This window comes from Anopheles aquasalis, chromosome 3 (assembly GCF_943734665.1).
Source record: "Anopheles aquasalis chromosome 3, idAnoAquaMG_Q_19, whole genome shotgun sequence".
Classification (NCBI taxonomy): Eukaryota; Metazoa; Arthropoda; class Insecta; order Diptera; family Culicidae; genus Anopheles; species Anopheles aquasalis.
Window position 1 is genome coordinate 20949096 of NC_064878.1, and position 22500 is coordinate 20971595.

The window sequence follows — 22500 nt, forward strand, 5'->3', positions numbered from 1 at the left end:
GGTAGGGGCGACCCCCTGTCAGCAGACGAGACACCACACCACCACGGTGGTGCGTGCTGGTCGAGAAACCTTCCGGTCTCTAATCTCAAATTATGGTAGCAGCGCAACCCCCAAAACAATACGCGCGCGAGCTTGCGATTACTTATCTTGATCCAGCGCGCGCCATGACACGTCTTTGTACCAGGAGGGAGAGTACCGCCAACACCTGGGGGGCTGGGGCTCTTAACAGCAACAACAACAAATGAGTGAGGCGCCAACAATTGGCTGGCTGGCTGGCTGGCTGTGTACTGCGCCACCTCCTCTCAGGGTGGCGTGGTTAGAGTCGCACCACCAACAGAGTAAGTGACAGATTGATTTATGATCCAAAGGCTGAGGAGTAATATGGTGGAGCCAGGTCGTCGAAAAGACTATGGCGACTCGGGCGACGTGTCCTTACATTATTCACTGCGCGCCAGGTAGTTACAACAGGAAGGAAGGGCGCTATATTAAAATCCGAAGTGACCCTTCCGCCGTTACGCCAACACACATGCGCGCACGCAAACAGGCTCCCAACTACCCTACTACACTCCTCTCTGGAGGACTCCAAAAGCTCCGGTTTTTTTTTTTTTTCAACAACAGAGCCGAACCGGTTTCCGGAGACCCCAACAGATCTCGCCAGCGAGACTGCGCGACACAGAGGAGTTGTTGTGGGCAACAGCAAAAAAAAACAAGCGGAACTCAAGCCAGCTTTTGGGGGAGGAGGTTCTCTCGAGCACAATTCCAAGTGTGCTTAAGACGGACTACGGTAGTGGAGCTGCGCTGCGCTGGTGTGTTGTCTGTACCGTGGAGACGATGACGACGACGCCGGTGGTTCGAAAAGCGTAACGCGGGCGCGGGCGCTCGCTCGTAATGCTTCCGTTTCGAAAGTGAACGTCAGCTTTACCGTCGCGCTGCCGTTCCGTTTGGTTAGCTGGACCCTCAACCCTATCTTTAGACAGACAGAGCGCGCTGCGGTGGTGGTGTTTCCATTTCAGGTTAACCTCCCGCTAGACACCAGACTACCGCCGCCAGGTGTCCCTATATACCCCATCCTGGCACTCTCCTCTCCAGAAGTCGTAGTGTAGGCGAAGGTCCCTAAGGTCTAGGTTCTGCGCTGTTGAGTCTGCGCCATAAATCAATCCCCGAGAGGCACGTCTGTGCTTGCGGAAGGAGTAGACACCAGAGTACAGAGCCAGTAGGTCCACATTCGATGGAAGTCCAGCGTCGACGTCGACTTGGAAGTCTGTCGAACTACAATGCGAAATATGTAACACAAGAGCTAGAGGAGCTCTCCGTAGAAGCCAAAGCTCCAATATGCTAATAATTATGAGCGGCACCTTTCGATTTCCTTTCCGTTTTGGACCCGCGCTGTGGTCGAGTGCCGCCGTGGTATGGTCAAGAAGGGAACAAGGAAGCTAGTCAGCCAGTCAGCCACCAGAGACTAGATGCTACGAGGGACTGTGGGGCTCGTGGACTACTCGCAGAGCCGACGCACACACCATTAGCTCTCGATCAAAGTACCGTATCCCCCCTCCCATACCAGGTATGTTGGCTAGCGTGCTAGGATAATTCGCGTGCCCTGCAATTACTGCGGTCTCCCTTCTTCTTCTTCTTCTTCTCTTCACCTGGGCACAATGCACCGTGGTCAGACTTCTCCAAGTCTATTCCACTAAGATGTCGACGACGAGGCGCGATCATTTGCGATCGCTTTAGGGTCCCCCTCCCGCTCTTGCTCTCGCGTTCTCCTGTCTTGTCTATTGACGTTGGTTATGCCTTGCCGGAGGGGCTTGCAGCAGCTGGAGCAGCAGAAGTTCAAGCTCAGAGCTCAGAGCTTAGAGAGCGAGATGGCGGGAAAATTGACACTACAATTTCTTCGATGCCAATCTATGGCCTCCCTCACCAACTTCTCTCTTTCTTCGTCTCACCATCTCTGTCTCTCTTTTGCACTTTTCTCAACTGCCATTTTGCACCCATTGCGGCGGCGCTCCCTCTGCCGCACCGGCGTGATACAGTTTAGTTTTCTGCGATTTGGTGCATCGGGGAAACCGAAAGGGAAATCAGGCTCTTTGGTAGTGGGGGAACAGGCTGGAAGGAGCTGCAGCAACAGGAATGGCCGGCAGGGAATGTGCAAACTAGTTCTCCTCCCGAGCTCCTCGAGCTCTCTCGTGCTTGTTGTTGATGGGTGAAGGTGGTGTGGTGGGTGTTCGGGCAGCCGTGACATCGCTTACAGCCACCTTTACCTCCACCGCACCCGGGCAATGCCGGCCTTCAATTGCTGGTGGCGGCGGCTCGTTTCAGTTCAGCTCAACGTAAACGCTGGAAGAAAAGGGTGGCGCGGCAGCATTGGCGAGGAGAGATAAGGGCGCGCGCGCGCGGGTGGTGAAATCGAAAGTGAAAAAGTAAAAAAAAAACCGTAACAACGCCGCGCGTCGGTGTCGCCGCATCGTGACATCCTCCCTCGCACACACTCACTTCCTGTGTCGCTTCTCGCCGAGGTACCAGTACCAAGTACTCGGTAAGCCCTTTATAGCTGAACCGTCGTCGCCGCGTCGTGTTGCATTTCTTACGTTCACTTTCAGGCCCATCGAGAGAAGGAGCGAGCAGCGAGCGCGGCGGCCATGAACGAGATATGCGCGCACAACCCGCCCGGGCATCAAATCGCGGGACTGCGCCTCACGCCTACAACCAACTCTCCACACTGTCTTTACCAACTGGATCTGGAGCAAAAGTTGGTGCAAAGAGCCACCACAAAATCAGATACCAAACACACTGTGGAAACAATTGATGAATTGAGTTGAAAGTCTTAGCGCGCCCAAGTATTCCAGAGGAATTATTTTGTGAGCTCTAGGGAAAATTTATGGATCAATTTGTTGAACTATGTCCCCGGAAATTGAAGCTACTTGTCAGGGGGTATTGGATTAGGAACTACTGCTCTGAACGGGTGGAATGTTAGAGGAATTCACTAGGAATTTGGAGAATTATTAACCATTCCGAGAGTTGTAATACAGTGCTCACTCATCTGGAGGATCCTACAATGACTATAAACTGTTATGGAGTACACGTGCTGCAGCTTAGAGTTCCGGAAGTTACAAATTCCACTCCACAACCACAAAAACGGTGAACAAAGCGGGTCACAAGTCACTCCATTTACTGCTGCCACACACGTGTTCGACCAAGAGAACTGTGCTACAAACAAGTCCAAAGGGCACGACGACCATCTGAGGTGCATGTCGAAAAGCTATATACTCCACACCTGCTCGCTCTTCTCCTCGCAGCAATGTGCGATCTCTCGACCCGAGTGGAGCCCATAAAGTCTTTTGTGGCGCGAATTCTGCAGCACACAGACGTTGTGACACACAATCCGACAACAATCGAGACATCATCGGATCAACAACCATGCGCTTTTCCGTAGTTTTTGAAATGAGTTTTACCTTCTCAAGGTCACCAAATGGTGAAGAGGAGTGTTGTGTACAGCAGAGTGCGCGCGGAGCGTACAACAACGCATGCCTAACGAATGAGACACCTCAACTCAACCCGGGCTGGGGGCATACCATTAGACGGAGACCGGGGTGCGATTGGGAATTGTGGATTGCATAAAATGAATGTTGACCAAACTTTGCGCGCGCGTGTGTGCGACCACAACGCGTCGTCCTCCTTGTCTCTGCTGAATAATGAATGAGGAAATGAGGCACCGTCCCCGTCCGTGGTACACGCTACATCGCCAAAAAGCAACGGGTGCTGACTTGACCAATAGAGCAACCAACAACAGCTGTTGTTGTTTTGCCTTTGAAGGAAGGAACTAGGTCTATAGGTTGAATACCTGCTGCTGATGGCTGGCTAGCAAATGACCACTGGGATAAACTCTCTATAGAACACCAGTCCCGAGGAAATCCAGAGGAAACTACAGTTATCTGCCACTACTGCGTCAACAATTTGCGGCAATACCAGCGCAACTACGCGCCTTCTCCCCCTGCACACAATGGACCCCAAGCAGGTGGTGGGTTTGCGATCAGGTAATGGGCCTGTGCCTCCTCTCCTCATTGCCTATTAATTGTACTTTACTCCATCAGGTTTGCATACGCGAAGTGGCGGAACAGAGCGCGCCGAGTGAGTGAGTGTTGTGTACTAACTTCACACTCCACGCCGTAGCCACATCATTGCGTGACTTTGAATAATTACTTCGAAATCACCAACGGCGGATCGACGCGACTGCTACGTTACACACTCGGGGCTGCCCTCTCTCGCACGCTGCATCCGTAACACAGAGTCCACAGATTAACTGCGTGCGCAATGGAGAAAAACCCTTTGATATCTCAATCCGCCATCGTGTGCGCACGAATTATGAGAAGAGTCGGAGGATATATGGTTTGTCCAACAAAAGTCATCCAAGTCGAATATGAGTAACTCCAACTTCCAGTTACGCCAAGATGCTTCCGAACTCCGTGAGGTCCAGGGGAATTGTTACAGACATCCAGTTTCTTTGCCTTCGCGGAACACACCACACACCTCAGTGGTATACAAGTGGCACGTGTCCGGAATACTGTATCTGCATCAAAAGGAAGTAATTGAGCGCGCTCGTTTATTGGCACTTCAGCACATTGCTGATGCTGCTACTTCTTCTGCTGTATGGTTTCCTCCTCAAGAGTCTCCCCGCTGTGCACGCTCTCACACTGCGGCCGAACAATGCCCCATCATTTCGACCAGGATATATCATCATCGGCTGGGCTGGGTAACACGTCCGGAGGAAAGTTCATCATTGCAAAACTCGTTCATCTCAGTGCGCTCTTCCCACGATGCCACCACCGCCGACGAGAAGGAGCGTTGTGTAGGAAGACCGTAGAAGCGGCTAACTTCCTGGCTGTGGCGGCGGCCCCCGCATTCACAGCGATCTGCTAGTACTCCGCAAAGAGTGATGGCAATTCATGACGCACCGGAGCCGCTTTCTGCTGCCACCAATTGGCCATCCGCGCAATCGCACTCTGGACCGATCGCTCCGTGTTCCAAAGGAGGAGTGAGTGCCAGCGGCTCTTCTCTGCCTTAAAAGGACTCCGGCGTAAAACGGACAACACATTTAATTAAGCATGACACAGTAGAGGAAAGGCCAGTTAAGACCAAGTTGATTATGCTCTTCTTATGTGGCGTTGCGCGTACTACTGTGCATTGCGCCAAGCGCGTTGCGTTGGTGGCGGGCGTGAGAGGTTTGCATCCGGTTTTTTTTTTTTGCTTGGCGCATTTCCTTCTCTTACAAATGTCACAGATTGGATTGGTGTATACGTCTATTGGAGTAATGAAGACATCATCATTGCTAGATCAGGATATCGTAGCAAGGACCCATTCAGGAGATCCTATCGATCATTTTACGTGCATCGTGCACCCCAGCGGTGCGTAGGTTGTGAATTGGTTTCTCTTTCTCTCTCCATGTCTTCAGGGCACGAGAGCTTTGTTGTCTACACTTGGATAAATATTATTTGCAAGTCGAATACAAACGCGCCCACACTCTCTCCCTCTCTCTCTCTCAAGTGGATATATCCTCAAGAGAGTCTCAAGTCTCTCCACAAAACCTCGTACTCGCACGAAACGGACTCCATAGTTTTCTTCAAAAGACAATCAAAAGACTGAGTCTGGAAGGTTTTTGTAAGCTCCACCTCCCGCTTCCCAGCACAACGCAGCAACATAATGGAAAAGATAATTTGAATCTCCAAAAGCCATTAAATGGCGCAGGCGCCTCACAGGCAGTCAAGTCAGGTCAAGTCAGACAGACAAATCTTGTTGGAGGGAGGAGATTCGCTACACTTTTAGCTCCGGTATGAAAATTCAAACCCTTCTCTCTCCTTCACCACAGCCTCCTGGCCCCCCCCCCCCCCCCTCTTTTTATCAACAAAAGCTGGTGGTCCATGTAGGACTCCGAGACTCCGGCTCCTCGGGGCGCGGCGAGCGGTAGTGTGAAGTATCAATAAATGAAAAATGAGGCCTTCACTTTATGGACCAAAGGAGAGGAAGCAAGGGAGGTCTGCTCCGATGGGTAGCGCCAGGAGCGGGGGATACACGAATGGTCAGCGGTCAAGCCGGTTGGCCTGGCCTGCCCTGGGCCGAGATAGTGACATTGAGAGGGGAAAGCGCAAGAAGCAGAAACACACAACGCACACATCATATGCGCGCGCTACCCCCTATTACCTAACACTCCACACACCAGTGGTCTTGGCGACCCCGGTGAAGGAAGGTAGGGGACGACGGAGGGTGACTTTGTCCAGCACACGTGTGTCCACAGTCCAGAGCGCGCGAGGCATGGCAAAGATATTGAACGGAGATTGCAGAGACGCTGAGTGCGGTCACCACCATAACATTTATCTGTGTGCGTCTCTCTCTCTCTCCTCTGTCACTCCATAGCTCTATAGCTATGTTGTTGTGTTGGAGGAGGAGGGGACTATACTCCACCATCATCATAGGCGATGGCGCAGATGTGGCCGCCCCGTCATCTTCTCCTCTTCAACCTTCTTCTTCTGCGCGTTCAACACGTCGCCAAGGGGAGGAGGCGGGAGAGCACACTGCCCGAAAACGAGTTATGGAGACCGCGCACCACTTATGCGACTGGAACACACCGCACTTCCCTCCCCACCATACACCATCATTCCATGATTGCTTCTCTTCGCTTCTTCTCTCCGCAAGTTCAGTGTATGTGACACACACCTCTCGACGTCCCTTGCCGGCCCTCAGTTACTGCTACTGCGGCAGGAGTCTACAACTACGCCATCAAGTGATCTTCCGAAGAGTCAAGGCGTACATAGAGACACCACCACCGCGTACTACTACCGCGCAACAGCCAGCACGCCAGCCAGTACACAACAGAGAGCGCATCATCATGTGATGGTGATGCCGCAAGGTGAGGAGCCCGCCGCCATGCCATGCCATGATTTCGCTTTCGATTGCTCCAACTCCAAGGAAAGTTGTATAATTGGCGGAAAGTGAAAGAAGGAAAGAAGGCCAGCGCAGAAAGAGGAAACAACGAGCGGGTGAGAGAGAGAGAGAGGAAAAGTGTGAGGAGCCATTGGCAAGACGGAAGAAGATGGTACCCCATCTATTAGATCATGGAGAAGATCGCGCGCCTTTTTTTTTGGACGTAGCGCGTAGACGACGCATGATGGAAATGGAATTTAGGTTTCCATCATCATCATCATCATCATCATCATCGTGATGGCGGTCCAGGGGGGGGGGCACATTCGCGCACAATTAACCTCCGAAGGATGGATGGATGATTGGCATGCAAATCAGAGCGAAGTTCTCCCCCGACGGACGAGTCAGTAGAGAGACTGTTGCACGCCCGAGACCCACGATACGCGTTGTGTCTTTTGGGGAGAGGGGAATCTCCGCCGTTCCAAAAGATTCAAAAGATACAAGAGGTCTGTTATTGGGACGAGAGTTAACTACGGCGATGCCATCGAACTGAAGGCGGTTTTTTGTGCGTAGGAGTCTCGTGTTTCTGTAAGTCTGAGACCGACGACTCCACCAGCCTCTATATGTGAGTATCTATCGTGTAAATGGTACATTTCAATCATCTACGCGTCGTATCCGCACCATCATCCCGCCGCAGTAGTGGAAGCGGCAAACACGCAAAGAGATCCCCGCCTATATCATGCTCCACCTTCATACGTCTGCCCTCTGTGGCACACCGAGGAGTACACACAAAGCTCGCCTTTCATCCGGGATCTTCCCTTTCCTTGGGTACAGAAGAAGGCATAGGACTGTATGATGTGCGTGCTTGAGTCGTTGAGAAACGGGTATTTAGCAACAAGATCTGAACGACGATGTGGAGTGCTGCACATTGAGCAATAAGACAAACTCTATAACTTCGCGAGTACATCTCATTCCTCCCGGATCTGAGTGTTTCTTCCTGGACAACATCCGAGTATATTTCTAGTGTTCTAGTAGATTCTCTACAAAGAACCTCAAACGCTACACAGAGACAGACCAGGGCAACTGGACATGAGACTTGGAATAGCTCAAAACACCTCAAAAGTTGCTTCAAAATCCCGAAAAAAGACCATAAAAAAGGCTGGACAGCAACCATTTCTCATTTCTGGAGCATCCCGTTGGGATGGATAAATGGGTGCTGGTGGATCTGCGGTCAACTACTGGTGCATGTAAACCGAGAGAGACGAGAGATATGGAGCACTTCTGGGCCCTCAACCAGCCAAGGAAGTAGTACTAATTCCACCCCATTTATACTCTCTTCTTGCTGCTCGACTAACTGTGACGTAAACAACGCAGAGTAACCAACAGAACACAGAAAGTGTGGGCCACAGTCAGTGCTGCTGACCAGGATCTGCAGACTACGTGAGGTGCGGAACCAGGGGGTCGGTATGTGGGATCTGGTGAATGACTAGTTTTTTTTTTTTGGGATCATAATTTCGTTTCTTAATGTTATGTTATTTATGCAACAGACCCCCGCAGAGCACGGGCATATTTGTGTATGTTTATGGCGTGCAACGTCGCTCGCTCGCGTGTGATGATGATGATGATGATGGCAACACCGCAAAGAGGGAGAGAGGCTACTCATCATCGGCTAGCAAAACTGACCCCTCTCTATCTCACTCTCTTTCCTTCTTTCTGTTTATGTTATCAAGCGAAAGAAGAGACAGAGGGAGAGAGAGACGAAGCACGCCTATTTTCCCTCCCAGCGCACTCCCCCCCTTTCGGGCAGCACAAGATCATGAAACCGAAAGAGTACACACGCGCTTCGCGAAGAGGGGGGGGCTAAGAACCGGAACACCGTGGCGAAGAAGTGAAGGTGAACCAGACAAGCCAAACCACCAGAGCCCAGCGGGTTGTAGAAGTCAAAGAAGTCAATGATGAAGAAGAAGAAGCCGTAGAAGGTAAGTGGGTGAGCGAAATTGAAAACGAACAATTAATTTATGCAATTATGCTGCCGGCTTCTTCTTGGCATGGCATGGCATGGCTCATCACCAAACCAACTACCTGTAGCGGCGCGGAGAGCATCTTAGTACTTTGTAGCCATCTTCTCGCCCTTTCTCCCTCTTTCTTGGGTTCCTCTCCCTTTTCCGTCTCGCTTCTTCCGCTATTATTATCAATGGAGTGCGGGGTGTGCGATCAACCCCTTTGCGGATTGCCATCCCCTGGACTAGAGAGAGGTGAGTGCTGCTTTCCTCTTCCTCTCCAATTGTAGAGGAGCACCCCCCACAGATGATCATCATAGTGGCTTCTTCCCTTCCTTCCTTTTCCCAGGTTTTTCCTGGTGCGTCACTCGTTAACGATCGCCTCAACAAGAAACACTACACTGCTACACACGCAATCACAGCCTACTAGAGACCAGCGCGATCTTCTGCGGCACGCACAGAGAAGACTCTTACTTTTCATTGCGCATCTTTTGACCACAACTCTTGGGAGGGAAAATTTGCGCACAAAATAAACAATGTGCGCTGCCTGCCTCCCCCCCAAGAGTACTCTCTTTGGTGAACTCCACACCAACTCTCAAGTACTTCTGACGGGCGCCACACTTCTTCTCTTTTTCATTCGAGTTTTCCACAACCGGGAGCCCAAATCGCAAGCGAAAGGAAAAATGGCGTGCTGGTTGGTTACCAAAATGCAGCAGCAGCAGCAGCTGCTGCGTGGGAAGTAGCGTGAAGGAAAGTAAACGCATTTCTTCGTCACCCCTTCCCCGGTGACCACATCTGGGTTGACGACTTCCACGCACACTCCACCAGCCAGCCAGCCAGGGGAGATTACTACAATTGAGCCGGGCAGAGAGGCCCGGCCAGAGAGAAAGGAAATCTTCCCGCTTTTTTTTCGGTTCATTGTCTGCCACCGACGCGGCGCACGCACTGTACTGTGCGTGCGGCTGAAGGAGCGCTGGTGAGGAGAAGCTGGTTAGATAATCTTCCGCCGCTTTTGGGGAACTTTTCACTCGTCTGCACCCAAGAGCAGTCCGACGAGAGATGATGAGGATTTGGTTGTGCAATCCACACTGTCTTTTTGATGCCTTTTGCGCTTTTAGACCTCCACGAAGGCACTTCTCCCAACAACAAAACAAAAAAAAGGTCCAAGTTCCGGACGAGAAGCCTTGGTATTTGGAATACAAAGTTGCACCAACGTCCCCCGGACCTAACCTATTTATCGTGCACGCATTGCGTGTGACAGCAGAAGAAGCATTGGAATGCAGAGGGGTGTCCGACGATCACCTGTTGGGTGGTGGCGCTCTGGGCGCGCCGTGCCGCGCCGCCTGTTGATCGAGACGTCAAGTTATGCCCAACTCTTCTGTTCCTCTCTCTCTCTCTCTGTCACCGGATACACTACGGTGGCGACGGCGAGACGATGACCTGGGAACACTCTTTCCCCCTTTTTTCCACAACGCACGGTTGGGAAAATTCTTTTTCAAGTGTCGACGCTATCCCGGGGTGGGTCTCTGATATGGGCGCGCGCGCGCACTTCACCCCTCTCTCACTCGTCGTCATTTCCTCTCCTGTTTTCCGTTCTACGCGATCGAGGGTCCAATATCGAAGGGGATGCGATGGATGGATGGATGGATGATAATATTGTCCAAGGTCCCGGGACAATTTTCCCATTTTCTCTCATTGTGACCTCCACGGTTGTTATTGTTGTAACATTATCTCTTTCCCTCCCTTTCTTGTCTCTTTCTATATTTTAGGGTAGAAGCAAGGCAGCATTCGCACACACTAGAAGCGGTGCTGTTGCTACCAGCATAATAACGCGTCCACCACGAGAAGCATAACCTCTCGCGCTCGTGGGGTGGTTATTCTTCCGCCTTCCGTCAGAGAAGCGAACGAATCTGGGAAGGGGAAGAGAAGGAGAGGGCACACGCAAGGAGACCCGCATCATTATCACTTTGTAATCGCCCAACAGCGCCCCCGGCGGTAGAGGGAGAGTTTTATGATTTCTGGTCCGTGACTTGAGCCCGAGGGAAGTCAACCCCCCCAAAACCAACCCACCAGCCACCAGCATAGAACAAATGCATATCTGGTGCTGCTGTTGGGTGCGTGAGTGCGTGACCTTGTAGTTAGCCCATCGTCACCCACAACAGCGTGGAAAAAAACAGTTGGTGAAACATTTTTCTCAAAAGCGACTTCTCTCGTTGGTTCTCCCCTCTGCTCTCCTGGGGGGGGCGGGAGCGCGCTTCAGTGACGCGTAGCGCCGCCGGTCCGAGAACCGGTCTATCACCGGGGTGGGTGGTTGGTGCGATCTTCACGCACACAATCGCGTTGAACTCGCGGACGTACGCGAACGCCAAACGCGAAACGCGGCGCACAAACTGCAGTGGCGCGTGTAAAAAAAAAACACAGCCGTGCGTATAAAATGGTCCGGGGTAAGGGGGAAAAAAACATTAAAAATTCACAAAACAACCAACATCCGTGTCCGCGACCGGCCGGTCAGCAAGAACAACACAACAGCAACAACAGCACAAACAACACACACCGCGGCGAGCCCTCTCGACTTCCGCCCCAAAACACACTCTTCTTCATGTGGTGCAAAAAAACACGAGCCCACGCCCCCCGCTTGGAGGGCAACAAGCAACAGCACAAGAGAAGGCCACCACCAGGGTGGGTTGGTGGTGTGTTGGTGATGGATGATGAGGTTCTGGCAGCAAAAAAAATCTAATCAATGCTAATGAGCCAACCACCACCCCTTCTCCCTATGACTGTGCGTGAGGTGTTCTGCGATGCGTCAGAGAATGAGGCGCGCGATACCAACACCACCACCAGCACCACAAGAGAGCATGACACACACTCCCAGCAGAAGGAGGGGACCGACTTCTTGTGACTGGAAACCCCATCGTGGCATTCGTAGCAAAAAGTGGCGCCCAAGTAATAGAATTCGGACCCGAGAACCTCACGGAGTCCACTTCTTTTTAGCGTCGCTCCCCTCCAGTAGCAGCAGCAACCGCGGTCACAGTGTGTAGTGGTCGGTCGCTCTGGACTGCTGACCAGATGATTTGTGGTGATTTTAAATCAAGAGCAATTAATATTGATGTCCGCGACGACTGTGACTAGAGTCCAAACGGGCAGAGAGAGAGAGAGAGAGAGAGAGAGAGAGAGAGAGAGAGAGAGAGAGAAAGAGAGAGAGAAAGAGTGAGAGAGCTGTACCCCCGGTTGCTTCTGCCTGGCCCCTGGTATCTCTCTCTTCAGCTTCTGCTTCTACTGGCGTGGCGCTGCGCTGCTTTGCTGTTTTCGAGCTTTTGGGTCAACCAATAGACAGACAGACAGACACACACTGCTCTCTTTCTCTCTCTACGACGCACGATGACCGATCGTAGGATTTGTAGTTTTTTTTTTGGCGGAACACTCGGCATATCGTGGACTTCTTCTCCCTTCATGAGGGCGCCACCATCTCGTCCATCTACAACATCTCGCTCGCTGCCAGTGTGTGCTAGGAAGACGACGACGCCACAATTGGAGGATTCAATTTCTGTTCATTGAAGCCAATTTGTGTGACTTAAAGGCACTCGGATTGCGTCAAACGAAACAAGCCGCTCTGGCACCATCATCATGAAGATGGCGTCGTGACGACAGAGAGGCATACACTGCGCGCGCCTAGGACAGAGATCATAAATAGTGCGAGCAGACACTTGCGATACACAGCGAAGCACGAAACTGACGTAGAATTGTGCTCCACAAATCGGCTTGTCCCAGAATACGGGTTGCATCAATTGCTGCCGCGAACAAAGATCCATCATCAGCGAGATCGAGGGTTTCCGTGGAGTATATAACAGTGGATCTCTTTCTGCTGGATTGCTTTGAGAAAGGGTGGTCCGTCTCGTCAAATCATGATGGGACCCGAAAGTATCTTTCTTCCAAGAATGGAGTTGCAGTCCAAAAGCTAAAAGTATTCCAAGAAACATGAGACCACCTTCCAGAGAACAAGTTGTGGCTTTTTGAGGATCAATCACTGACTCCCCAGAAGAAGAAGAAGGAGGCAGCTCACAAGAGGCGACACCGCACGATCGTTTCCGGGAACAGTCTATACACTCAGTTGGTCTATAAATCATGCTCCATTTTCTAGCGGGGACACGTCCATGCGTCCACAATCCGGTAGGATGCGTTTTGAGGGGCTGCTCCTTCGATCCGCCAGAGCCTCAGCCAGCGCCAGCAGAAAAGAGAAAACCCATGATTATTAGCTAACATTCGATCAGCGACAAGAGGCAACAAGAAGCAAGTACACACTACCCCTCCTGCAACTACCTCTCTTCGCTACTACGATGAACAACCTTACATCGTCGTCGATCGTACCTTCGATCTCCTGGCCGGCTGGAGGCGGCCCTCCGGAAAAATGGAAACCCACGGCACACGGGGGAAAAATGGAGCGATCGATCCGAGCGCGCATCTCGCAAAGGATGGATTGGGGGCGAGGGCAAAAAAAAGCGAAAACAAAATCATTAAACTAATAACACAACCTTGTCCGGACGGACACGGAGACAGCGGGAGCCGCAGTCGATTGCTATCCTTTCGCGGATCGCGCTCTCGATCACCTCTCCCCTTCTCGCTTGTCCGTCCGCGCGCATATATTTTGTCGCAAAAACTCCCCCCGGGCTGCTGCTCTCAACGACTCGCTCTCCTTCTCTCTCGCTCTGTCTCAACCAAAGTCGAGGATCAAAGCTCGATATCAAGAAGGGAAGGCGCGGGGGGGGGGGGGGATCGAGTACTTTTCGCCGTGAAACTTGAGGTCCCCTGGCCGGCTGGCCGGCCCTGGGTGTGGGGGGATGTAGTATTTTGCCTCTCCAACCAGACCCGGGTCTCCATGGCAGAAAACAGTGAAAGTTATGACTTATTTGCTGCTGCTGCTGCGAGCACGCGGCACACGGGCGCGGCATGGACGGCACGGACGGAGCGCGCTGGAGGACCCAGCCGTCACACACCTTCCGCTTCACGAGCAGTCCTTTAGAGAGGAGGAAGGCTTGGAAGGAGCGATCTGCCGGCTGCTGCCCTCAAAACCGTATATGCAAATGACAGTTTCTCTCAACGATCGGTCGGTTGGTCGCTCCCCGATCGGATTGGTTGGTTGCTTTGATTCCCTTTTTTTTTTTGCTGCAGCAGCAGCAGCAAAACTACAAGCAAACCATTGGCTGCTAGCTCTGAGAGAGCCTTTGGGGATTGCAACGGACCGGCAATGGATCGTGAACAAGACATTTCTTGATTGAAACCCTTTGGCTGCACCCACACTCACAAAACACAGATACGTCACAACGGGACACGTTCTAGGACGATTGTATGAGGCGAAAAGAACTTACCTTTCGTAGAAACTCTCCAAACTCGTACTGTGCTGGCGTACTGTGCATGATCGCAGTCGACATTGTTGCTCTCTGCTGCTACACGGAGATTTTTCTGCTCTGGCCGCGCGCTTGCCTGTGTTCTGCGAATGTGTATTCTCAAAAGAGCGACGATGCTTTTGCTTGTTTTCCAAAAATGTTCTACCCTTTTCTGCTGCTTGATCGAGATAGCGCGAGAGCCTAAACCAACACTCGGCTGCTGACGAAACTAAACACCAGAGGCCTCAAAAACACATTTGTCGATCGCGATACACACTCCGAACAGGACTGCTTCTTCTGTAGCTGCTGATCCTTTTTTCCCGGGTTGCGCGTGCACACTACTACTGATCGCTTGGCTTTTTTTCGGAATACACACTCCTCTTTCCTTCTACTTTTTTTTTGGCGATGGCGCCACACACTTCTGGATGATAAAAACCGACCGTTGATCGACCACACACCGTGCGCCGTGGGATAAAATTGCCGGGAAATTCAACCGAGACACACTCGCAAAAACACACAACACACAGGACACACCGAGAGAAGGTTGGAGGTGGTTGCACACAACACAATCGCTGCTGCTGTTGATGCTGCTGGCGGGCTGGAGGATATTTTCTTCTCTTCGCACACTCGCGTCGTCGTCGTTGTCGATTAAATGACTAATTTTTCGCTCCCTTTCTGCGCTCGCTAGGAACCGAAGGAGCTACGTAATTCGATAAAGGAATGGGAATGGGGAGAAGAGCGGAGTTTCGCGCTAGAAATTCACTTTTCACTGAACGCACAACACACTGGATGCTGCGTTTGCACTTTTTCTTTTGGTACCGCTGCCGTTGCCTCCTTTGTTCACACCAAGTGCTTGTAACACGTATATCCGGTGGCAGGCCAATCGAAGAAGTAACCGCAAAAGTGCTGCTCTGTTGCTGTTGCTGGTACGTCTTTGCGAATGATGCTGCTCTGCGACGCACTCGTTGATATGGCGGTTCAAAAAAAACAGTGTGCGATTTTGCAGTGACTTGCGTGCGCGCGTAGGCGTGTGTTCCCGCGCTGCTGGGTAGAGAGAGAGAGAGAGGCGCTGGCCCAGGACAGGCAAAACAGACACGGCCACCAACAGGAGGCAGGCAGGACCGCGCACAGGTACTCGCGAATACCGGGACTCGCACTGCTAGCTGTTGGGTGAGAGAGAAAGAAAGAAAAAGAGGTGAAGAGTGAGCAACGAGGCAAGTATATATGAATTTCTGCTGCATCACTTCAACTGCGGCGAGGAAAGGTGGAGAAGAGGCAGCGATAACGTGTCTCAACTTGTTCCACGCACTTCTCGGAAAAATACTTACACTGGGCAGTGGTCGAATGTTGTTGCTGCGCTGCTGCTATACAGCTACTCGATGGATTCGTAGATGGAACCTTAAAAACAGTCGTTTAACTGTTCTTGCAAACCACCGAGGAGGCTTTGCACAAAACCAAAACCGAACAACACCGCGCGGCGCTTGGACTCGTTTGCAGAAGATGGGGGGGTTTGACGACAACACTTTGCGTTTCAGACGCGAGGCAGAGACGCGATCGATCTCTCGAGGATCGTCGTTACGTGTGGCACACGGGGCTCTAACCACCACACCACACGTTTTGTTGTTGGAGGGCGGTTCAAATGTACTTCTGGCACCACACTGCGCGTTGGTTGGTCGCTTTCTGTCTTTTATCAGGATTTTTGCTTCTTCTGTTGCTTGTTTGAGACTTGTCCGCCTGGTTCTTCTCGCACTCCGGAATAGAAAATCACGCGTAGAGCCCTTGTCTGTGCTTGGATCACTTTTTCCGTTCCGAACTTGCTCGCTGCTCGAGGTCCGCTCCGCGCTGAGGTTTTTTCGCGTTTGCGGGCTCGGGCACGGTTCGGCTGCAGATCGACCTCAGCGCGGCCAGCTCGCGGCACGAACGGCGAGCCGAACTGCACCACTACCAGCGCCCGAGCAGGACGCGCACAACGAGGCGTTTACACCGCGCAACTGGAACGAGGGTTTGGTGACTTGAGCGTGATTCGTGGAAATTTGGGTTTCACTTAAATTCGATCGTTGTTTTAATGGTTTTTTGTGCATTTTGGGACTTCATGGAACAATAAACGCGCTTTTCTTTTTCATACAATTTCAGACTGAAGACCAGCTTCGGGGATGTGTGTGCGACTCCGTGTAAACGCAGATTAAGCGATGTTCGGGCGATACTTTGCGTGTGTGCGTGATGGCGACCGTTTTCGCGGGACGCTTTATGTTTGCAAACTTTTCGATTTCTTGGAACTTTTGCCACTAAATTAAACCTTCGATAATTAATGTTTTCAATTGTTTAATAACAAAAGGTTATGGACTACAGGGGAAAAGCCAGCGTACATCGCCCTTAAAACGATGTCGCGAGTATCGCGATGAAAACGAAATGAAAAGGAGGAAGTACAAAACACAAGTGCGCCCGCACACACTCGCACGTACGATCGCACGATCGCCCCCCCACCCCTCAGTGAGAAAGAGTGAAATAGCACAAGATCACCTCTTTCGCTCGCTCGTTCGTGATGGTGGGCCTTTGTTTGCATTTTGTACGCATCCACCAAACGCCGGTTCTTCTTCGAGGCTTTTCTTTTGCTCGATCTTTCGCTTCGAAGGTGCTGTTTATGAAATTCATTAGAATCGCCCATTTAGCGCAGGGCCGGTAGTGTACCTGGACGGCAAGATGTACCCTTCTCAACCTCCTCCTCGACGTCGTCATCCCGCGGAGTCCCGTTTTACGACACTTTTTGACACCTGATGCTGCTGTGCGTGATGGATGTAACCGAACGGCCAAGGAAAAGCGCAGAGAAAATCCGGAGGGACGTTTCTTCCTTTTCTACGGACGCAGGGCGTTTGTGTTACCTGAGCAGTATTACCTCAACTCCGTAGTCCTATACCCCCGGGGGGGATTACATCGATATCCTGATGACCCTGCTGTACACCTGATTTAGGTCTGTGTCCTCTTTTTTTTTTTTGGCTGTCGAGGGGAACCCTCACAAAAACCCTAAAAAGTGAGACTCATTTTGCAGGAAAACCTTCCTCAGCCTTGATGCTACCTGTTTTACGATTTTATTTTCCTTTTTTTTATCCTTTTACTGCAGGCCTCAATCGATGATGGGATGCTATTCGAAGCCGACCGATCGACCGATGAGTACGCGGCAAAAAAGAAGGGAGATCGATCAGCCGTTCCGTCGGAAACAGATGATCTGCCGGAATCTCTGTCATACGGGGAAAAGAACAACAAGAATGTGGCCATGTTCTGAGAGATCGCGATCGCGAAGAGTTGATTACATAAAGGGAACGCTCGAGCGACAGCTCCGAAAAGATCCTGAGCGATCCGCTGGATGATGGTAGAAGGTTCGCTTCATCGATCGCTTGTAGCGATTCCGTCGTGGTAGCCCCGAGCCTTGTGCAGGAATCACGCAACGCCACGGAACGAAAGTACATAATATGTTTGGAAAAAGGGTATTTCAGGAGGAAAATAAATAATAAAAAAACGAGCACGAAACCAGCCATGGGCTCAGTGGAAAGGGGGGCCCCATCAGAGGTTCGAGAACGCACGCATCTCGCGCATTGGCAGCGAACCGGTACCACCGAAAGAAGGAACTTCCAAAAAGCAACAAGCATCACGGGGAGAGAGAGAGATACGACGGTCGAGAGGATCCGCGGAGCATGGAGAAATCCGGACACCAAAAAAAAAAGAAGAAAAGAGTAACATAACACACCGTGGAACGAGTTCCAAAGTGGAAAAAAGGATTCTTTCTACCTCCTTCACCCGCCAACAACGGGCAACAGGAACAGGCGGGGCGGTTGGGGGGGACGAATGGTTGAGTTTTATGATTCTGAAATGCGCCAGGCTCCTGCTTGCTGGCCGCCGCCGCCGCCGCCGGCGTTCTGTTGACGTTCCTTTCGCTCCGGAGAAGTTCCGCGTTTGCTGCCGTCGTCCTTACGTTACTTCTTCGGTTTCTTGGTTCTGTCTGCTATCCTGAAACCTGTTTTTTTTCGGGCCTTCCTGCTCGCCCTGCATCGCCCACGACCAACCATCTCTGACCCATGGCCACTTTGGGCTCTCTCTCTCTCTCTCGCGCAGGAACCGTGTTTCAGTCTCTTCCTTTCCCAAAAAAACACAGCTTCTTCCAGGCACCGCTGCTCCGATCTCCTTCTATTCTTCGTCTCTTGTTCTTGGTCCTGTGTGCTTCTGCCTCTGCTTCCACCACACGTAACAAGAAGGGGCGCATCCTGATCTGAGACAAGAACAGCAGCATCAGCAACCTAGAAGAAAGGTCCCCGAAAGCGATCTTGCGTTGCGTTTGGGACGGGCAAAGGCTAATTTAATACGCGAATGGATTCGAAATTCATGTTTTTGCCAGGCCCTAATCAGACCATTGTTTTTCGGTGGTGGCCTTCCTAATTCCGCTGAACAGCAGATCAGCGATCCCTTCCACTGTCCCGACTTGTTCCTGGAATCCTGCCACGTTTAATCAATTCAGAACGGCCAGGGATGTTTGTAAACAAACGCACGACGTACTTTAGAAGAAGTCGCCTCTTCTTTTAAGACCTCCAAGATACCGTCGCAGACACGGGACCTTGGAACATGCGAACCTCAAAAACAATGCCCATCGCCCATCACATCATGCAGAGAAGAAGACGACGATGTCGGCGAGCAATAAAAAAGGGCCAACAGACGAAATCGAAATCAACGGGTACAGCGAACCGAGGGACCGCGGGAAAAGCGAGAGATAATTCGCCTGGACAGCTCATAAATCCGCGGCGGCCATAAAGTGGGCAATTCATCAGATTTTAGGTGTCGATCGGTCGCTCGGCCGGTCGGTGGTCGGAGTGTGTTTTACAGCGATTTTAATGAGCCACCCGTCGTTTGCATCCTGCCACGAAGCACATTCCGGTGGAATCAATTTTCCTGTGATTCCGTGTTTTGATTGGTTATTTGCCTTCCCCATTCCCTGTGGCACAGTGGCCAAGCCGTGAAAGGGAATTTCGGAATCGCAGCAAAGTGCCTCAACACACGATCGCGCGATTCACATAAGCGCGCACAGGATGGACTTTAATTTTGAATGAATTGAACACAATAATGAAATGCGGGTTACGTGCGAAAGAGTAAACGATGAGGTACCAAAGACTTCTAATTGGTAAGAAGAGGTAACAAACAAAAACAAGGTGCTTTGCGTTTTTTGCTCCAACGAATTGGCTGCAAAAGAAGACAAAACATTGATTAACGCTCGACCGTACCATGAACGCTGCCGAAACGCTCGGATAACCTTTCTTTTCTTAACATCCTGTGATTGCAGATTAATCGGGGCGGACCCAAAACTAATAAGAACGAAGCATTGCTTCGCCTTCAAAGAACATCCAGACTTTTAATCTCCGGCAGTCCTTGCTCAAGGTGGCCTTATTAGAGGGAAGTGCAAAAAGCCATTAGAAAAAAAGATTAATTGAAAGTTGCATTCAACAAACGAAAGCATGCTTTTCGGGGTGACCTTTCTGCCCGTTGACCGAGCTGCATCCGCCCTCCGTGGAACTGGTGATGTGCGTTCTTATCAGGCACGCCAGAAGGAGGTCAACGAGAAAAAAAGTCGCATGGTTTAAGTAAATGAAAGAAAGGAACAAACCAAAACACAATCCAAGCAAGCATCGGATGGTCGGCGACCGTTGAAGCGGAGATGATGATTGTGGCGTTCTCTTCTTGGTTGTCCCGCTTCTCTCGGGACGGGCGCAAAGGACTGAATTGACTTACAAAACTCAAACAGAGACCGCCTTATCGGACGTCGATGGATGGCCGAGTGGCCACCGCCACGGCAGGGCGGCAGCAGAAACGGAGACTCGGTTGGCCGGCTGTGTCCAGTAGTGAGAGCTGCTGCTGCTGCTGCTGTTCAGTTGCTTATCAGCATAGTGCCCTCTACACTCGCCCAACCATCACGACGGCTATGTTATACAACCGGGGTACCGGCCTGACCGGGAGTACTGATGATGGGTTGTGGACATTTTCAGGTCATATCATCGTCGCTAGGCCCCCGCGAGCTGGCAAAGGGGTCCCTTATCAGTGGTCCAGGTCCCGTTGGGTGATGGGCCGATGATGCCCCGGGTGGCTATGGAGCTCCACAAATATTGTAGCGAGCTGGAGCGGAGCTGGTTTGTATTCAATAAACCCAATGATCCGTGCGGCTTCGGGAAAAATATGGTTGGATCATTGGAGTTGATTGATTTACACTCCCAGTGCCCGCTTTTGACAGGATTCCTAATGTTGAACTAAATGAGTTCCTGATTAAGTAACGTAGAAAAGCTCTTAGCAAGTTACTGTTTTTGTAAAAATTGATCTCGATCTAGAGAAGAAATCCACTAACTACTTTCTAGCCACATGGAGCTCTTATCATTGAATTGATAGCTCAAATTGCAAGCTTGGAGAACCTACTTCTTCCTAGTGTTGTAGTACAATATGAAGAACTCAATTACTAGACCAACATTTCCCAACGCACTAACGTATCAACCGACGTCAACTTGAAGCATTTGCTGTCCCGGAATCCTCGGCAATAGGCGTCAGCTCGTAGTGCACTGCTCTTTCTCCGCACTCCCAATGATAAAGCTATCAGCAATCGCAGTTGAGTTGAGTCGGCCCGCTGCAATCTGACACGCTTGGAGGCCACACACTGTCACAGCCCTGGTCTGTGGCGCGAATGTGCAAACATCATCATCGCGAACAGCGAGCGGAGGGTGTGGGACTGGCATCTCTTATCGTCTAACGCACCAGATATTGCAAATACATCTAATGCAAACACATGCCACACACATGGCTTATTGTTTCGCCCCGTTCCCGGGTCGTTCGCTCGTTCGCTCGTTCGTTCGTTCATCCGGCCGTTGACTACTATATGGGTGGTCTCCGATACGTTTTAATTAACCGCTGTTGCGGTGCCATCATACCATCGGAATGGGTGCGTTGACGGCGTTTTTTTTTTTTGCGCGATTAGATACGCACCGCGACACCGCCGAGGAAGGGCCACGTTTACGCGGGTTTGGGCGTTTGTTGGTGCTAACAAGCGGCACTTCGCTACGGTTTCTAGTCATCTACCGTTTTGTCGTTGTCGATTGGCACCGAGGCACGAGACACGAGATCGCGAAAGATCGGATCGTACGATTGCATTCAATTGTTTTTTTCTTTCTGTGTGAGGTAGTCGTCGAAAGGGCCGTTGATGTTTACGGGAATAGTGATGCCTTAAAGTGAAATGATAAAACATGTCATATGCATGCATCGAAGTGATAAAGACTCTAGAATACAGATTGTATTGAATGTTTCCTCCCTGTGATATTTTGGACTTCTTAAATGAATATGCGTCTTTCCATTTCATTTCCCTTTTCCCTCGATAAACGATCACGTTGCTGGCTGGTATGCATAATATATCAGGAGATCGGACGCGCAGATCAGACATCAAGCCTTCATAATGATCATGAGAACTGTATCCCGGGTATCATTAAGAGCCACTAATAAGGATTGAGATTCTGCATGTGACACGCAATCCTTTCATTAGGCAGCGAAAGGAAGAGATTTCATTGGGAGCCAAAGGGAGAATTTGCTCGTCGTCGTCGTTGAAGGCAACTGGTAATCGATGGCATTGAATCGAAGGCTTTGATGCACGTTTCAGGAACAAAAGTCACGCCGGCGGCGAGAATATCCGTGTTGTTGTTAATCACTTTATTTATGAAGTGATTTGCTCGCTTTCCTCCAATGATAATTTGAAGTCTTTGAAAACGGTGTACTTGTTGAGGTAATCAGAAGTGAGTTGGAAGTATTTAAACCAGAATTTTAATACCATCAGTGGTTCAATTGTGATAATTAATTAGAGCTGCGTGTATCTGGATATGCAAAAACTTTTTTCTTTTATCCAGCTCCCCTCTTCCAAGATGTTACGAGGTAGGAAAATCAGGTTTCTATTAAAAACTTCACGATTCTCGCTACAATTTTTGCATTTTAAATCCTCAACGATCGCAACCGCACTAATCGCTGAAAAAATGTTTACCAAATGAAGGATAAATGCTGGACAAATGTTATTGTTATGTTCTACCCAACCTGAAGCTGACAGCTCGAATGCAGCTCGTGAATGTTTGAGATAATGCCCATCGATGGCGGGCGTATAAATAACGTGATAACTCCAACGCACACTCCACCGCCAGCCGCTGGCTGAT

The 22500-nt window shown here is 50.8% G+C and overlaps 1 protein-coding gene across 1 annotated transcript in view; it reads right to left on the minus strand.

Moving 5' to 3' along the window:
* Positions 1-16138, minus strand: part of LOC126579019 (protein TIS11-like) — a 24623-nt gene extending 8485 nt beyond the window's left edge. The window contains exons 1-2 of the mRNA XM_050242218.1: positions 15619-16138; positions 14273-15453 (exon numbers count right to left, since the gene is read on the minus strand). Of these exons, the coding sequence (XP_050098175.1) occupies positions 14273-14335 (63 nt within the window). The 5' untranslated portion in view covers positions 14336-15453; positions 15619-16138. The remainder of the gene's footprint in view (positions 1-14272; positions 15454-15618) is intronic.
* Between the last annotated feature and the right edge of the window lie 6362 nt (positions 16139-22500).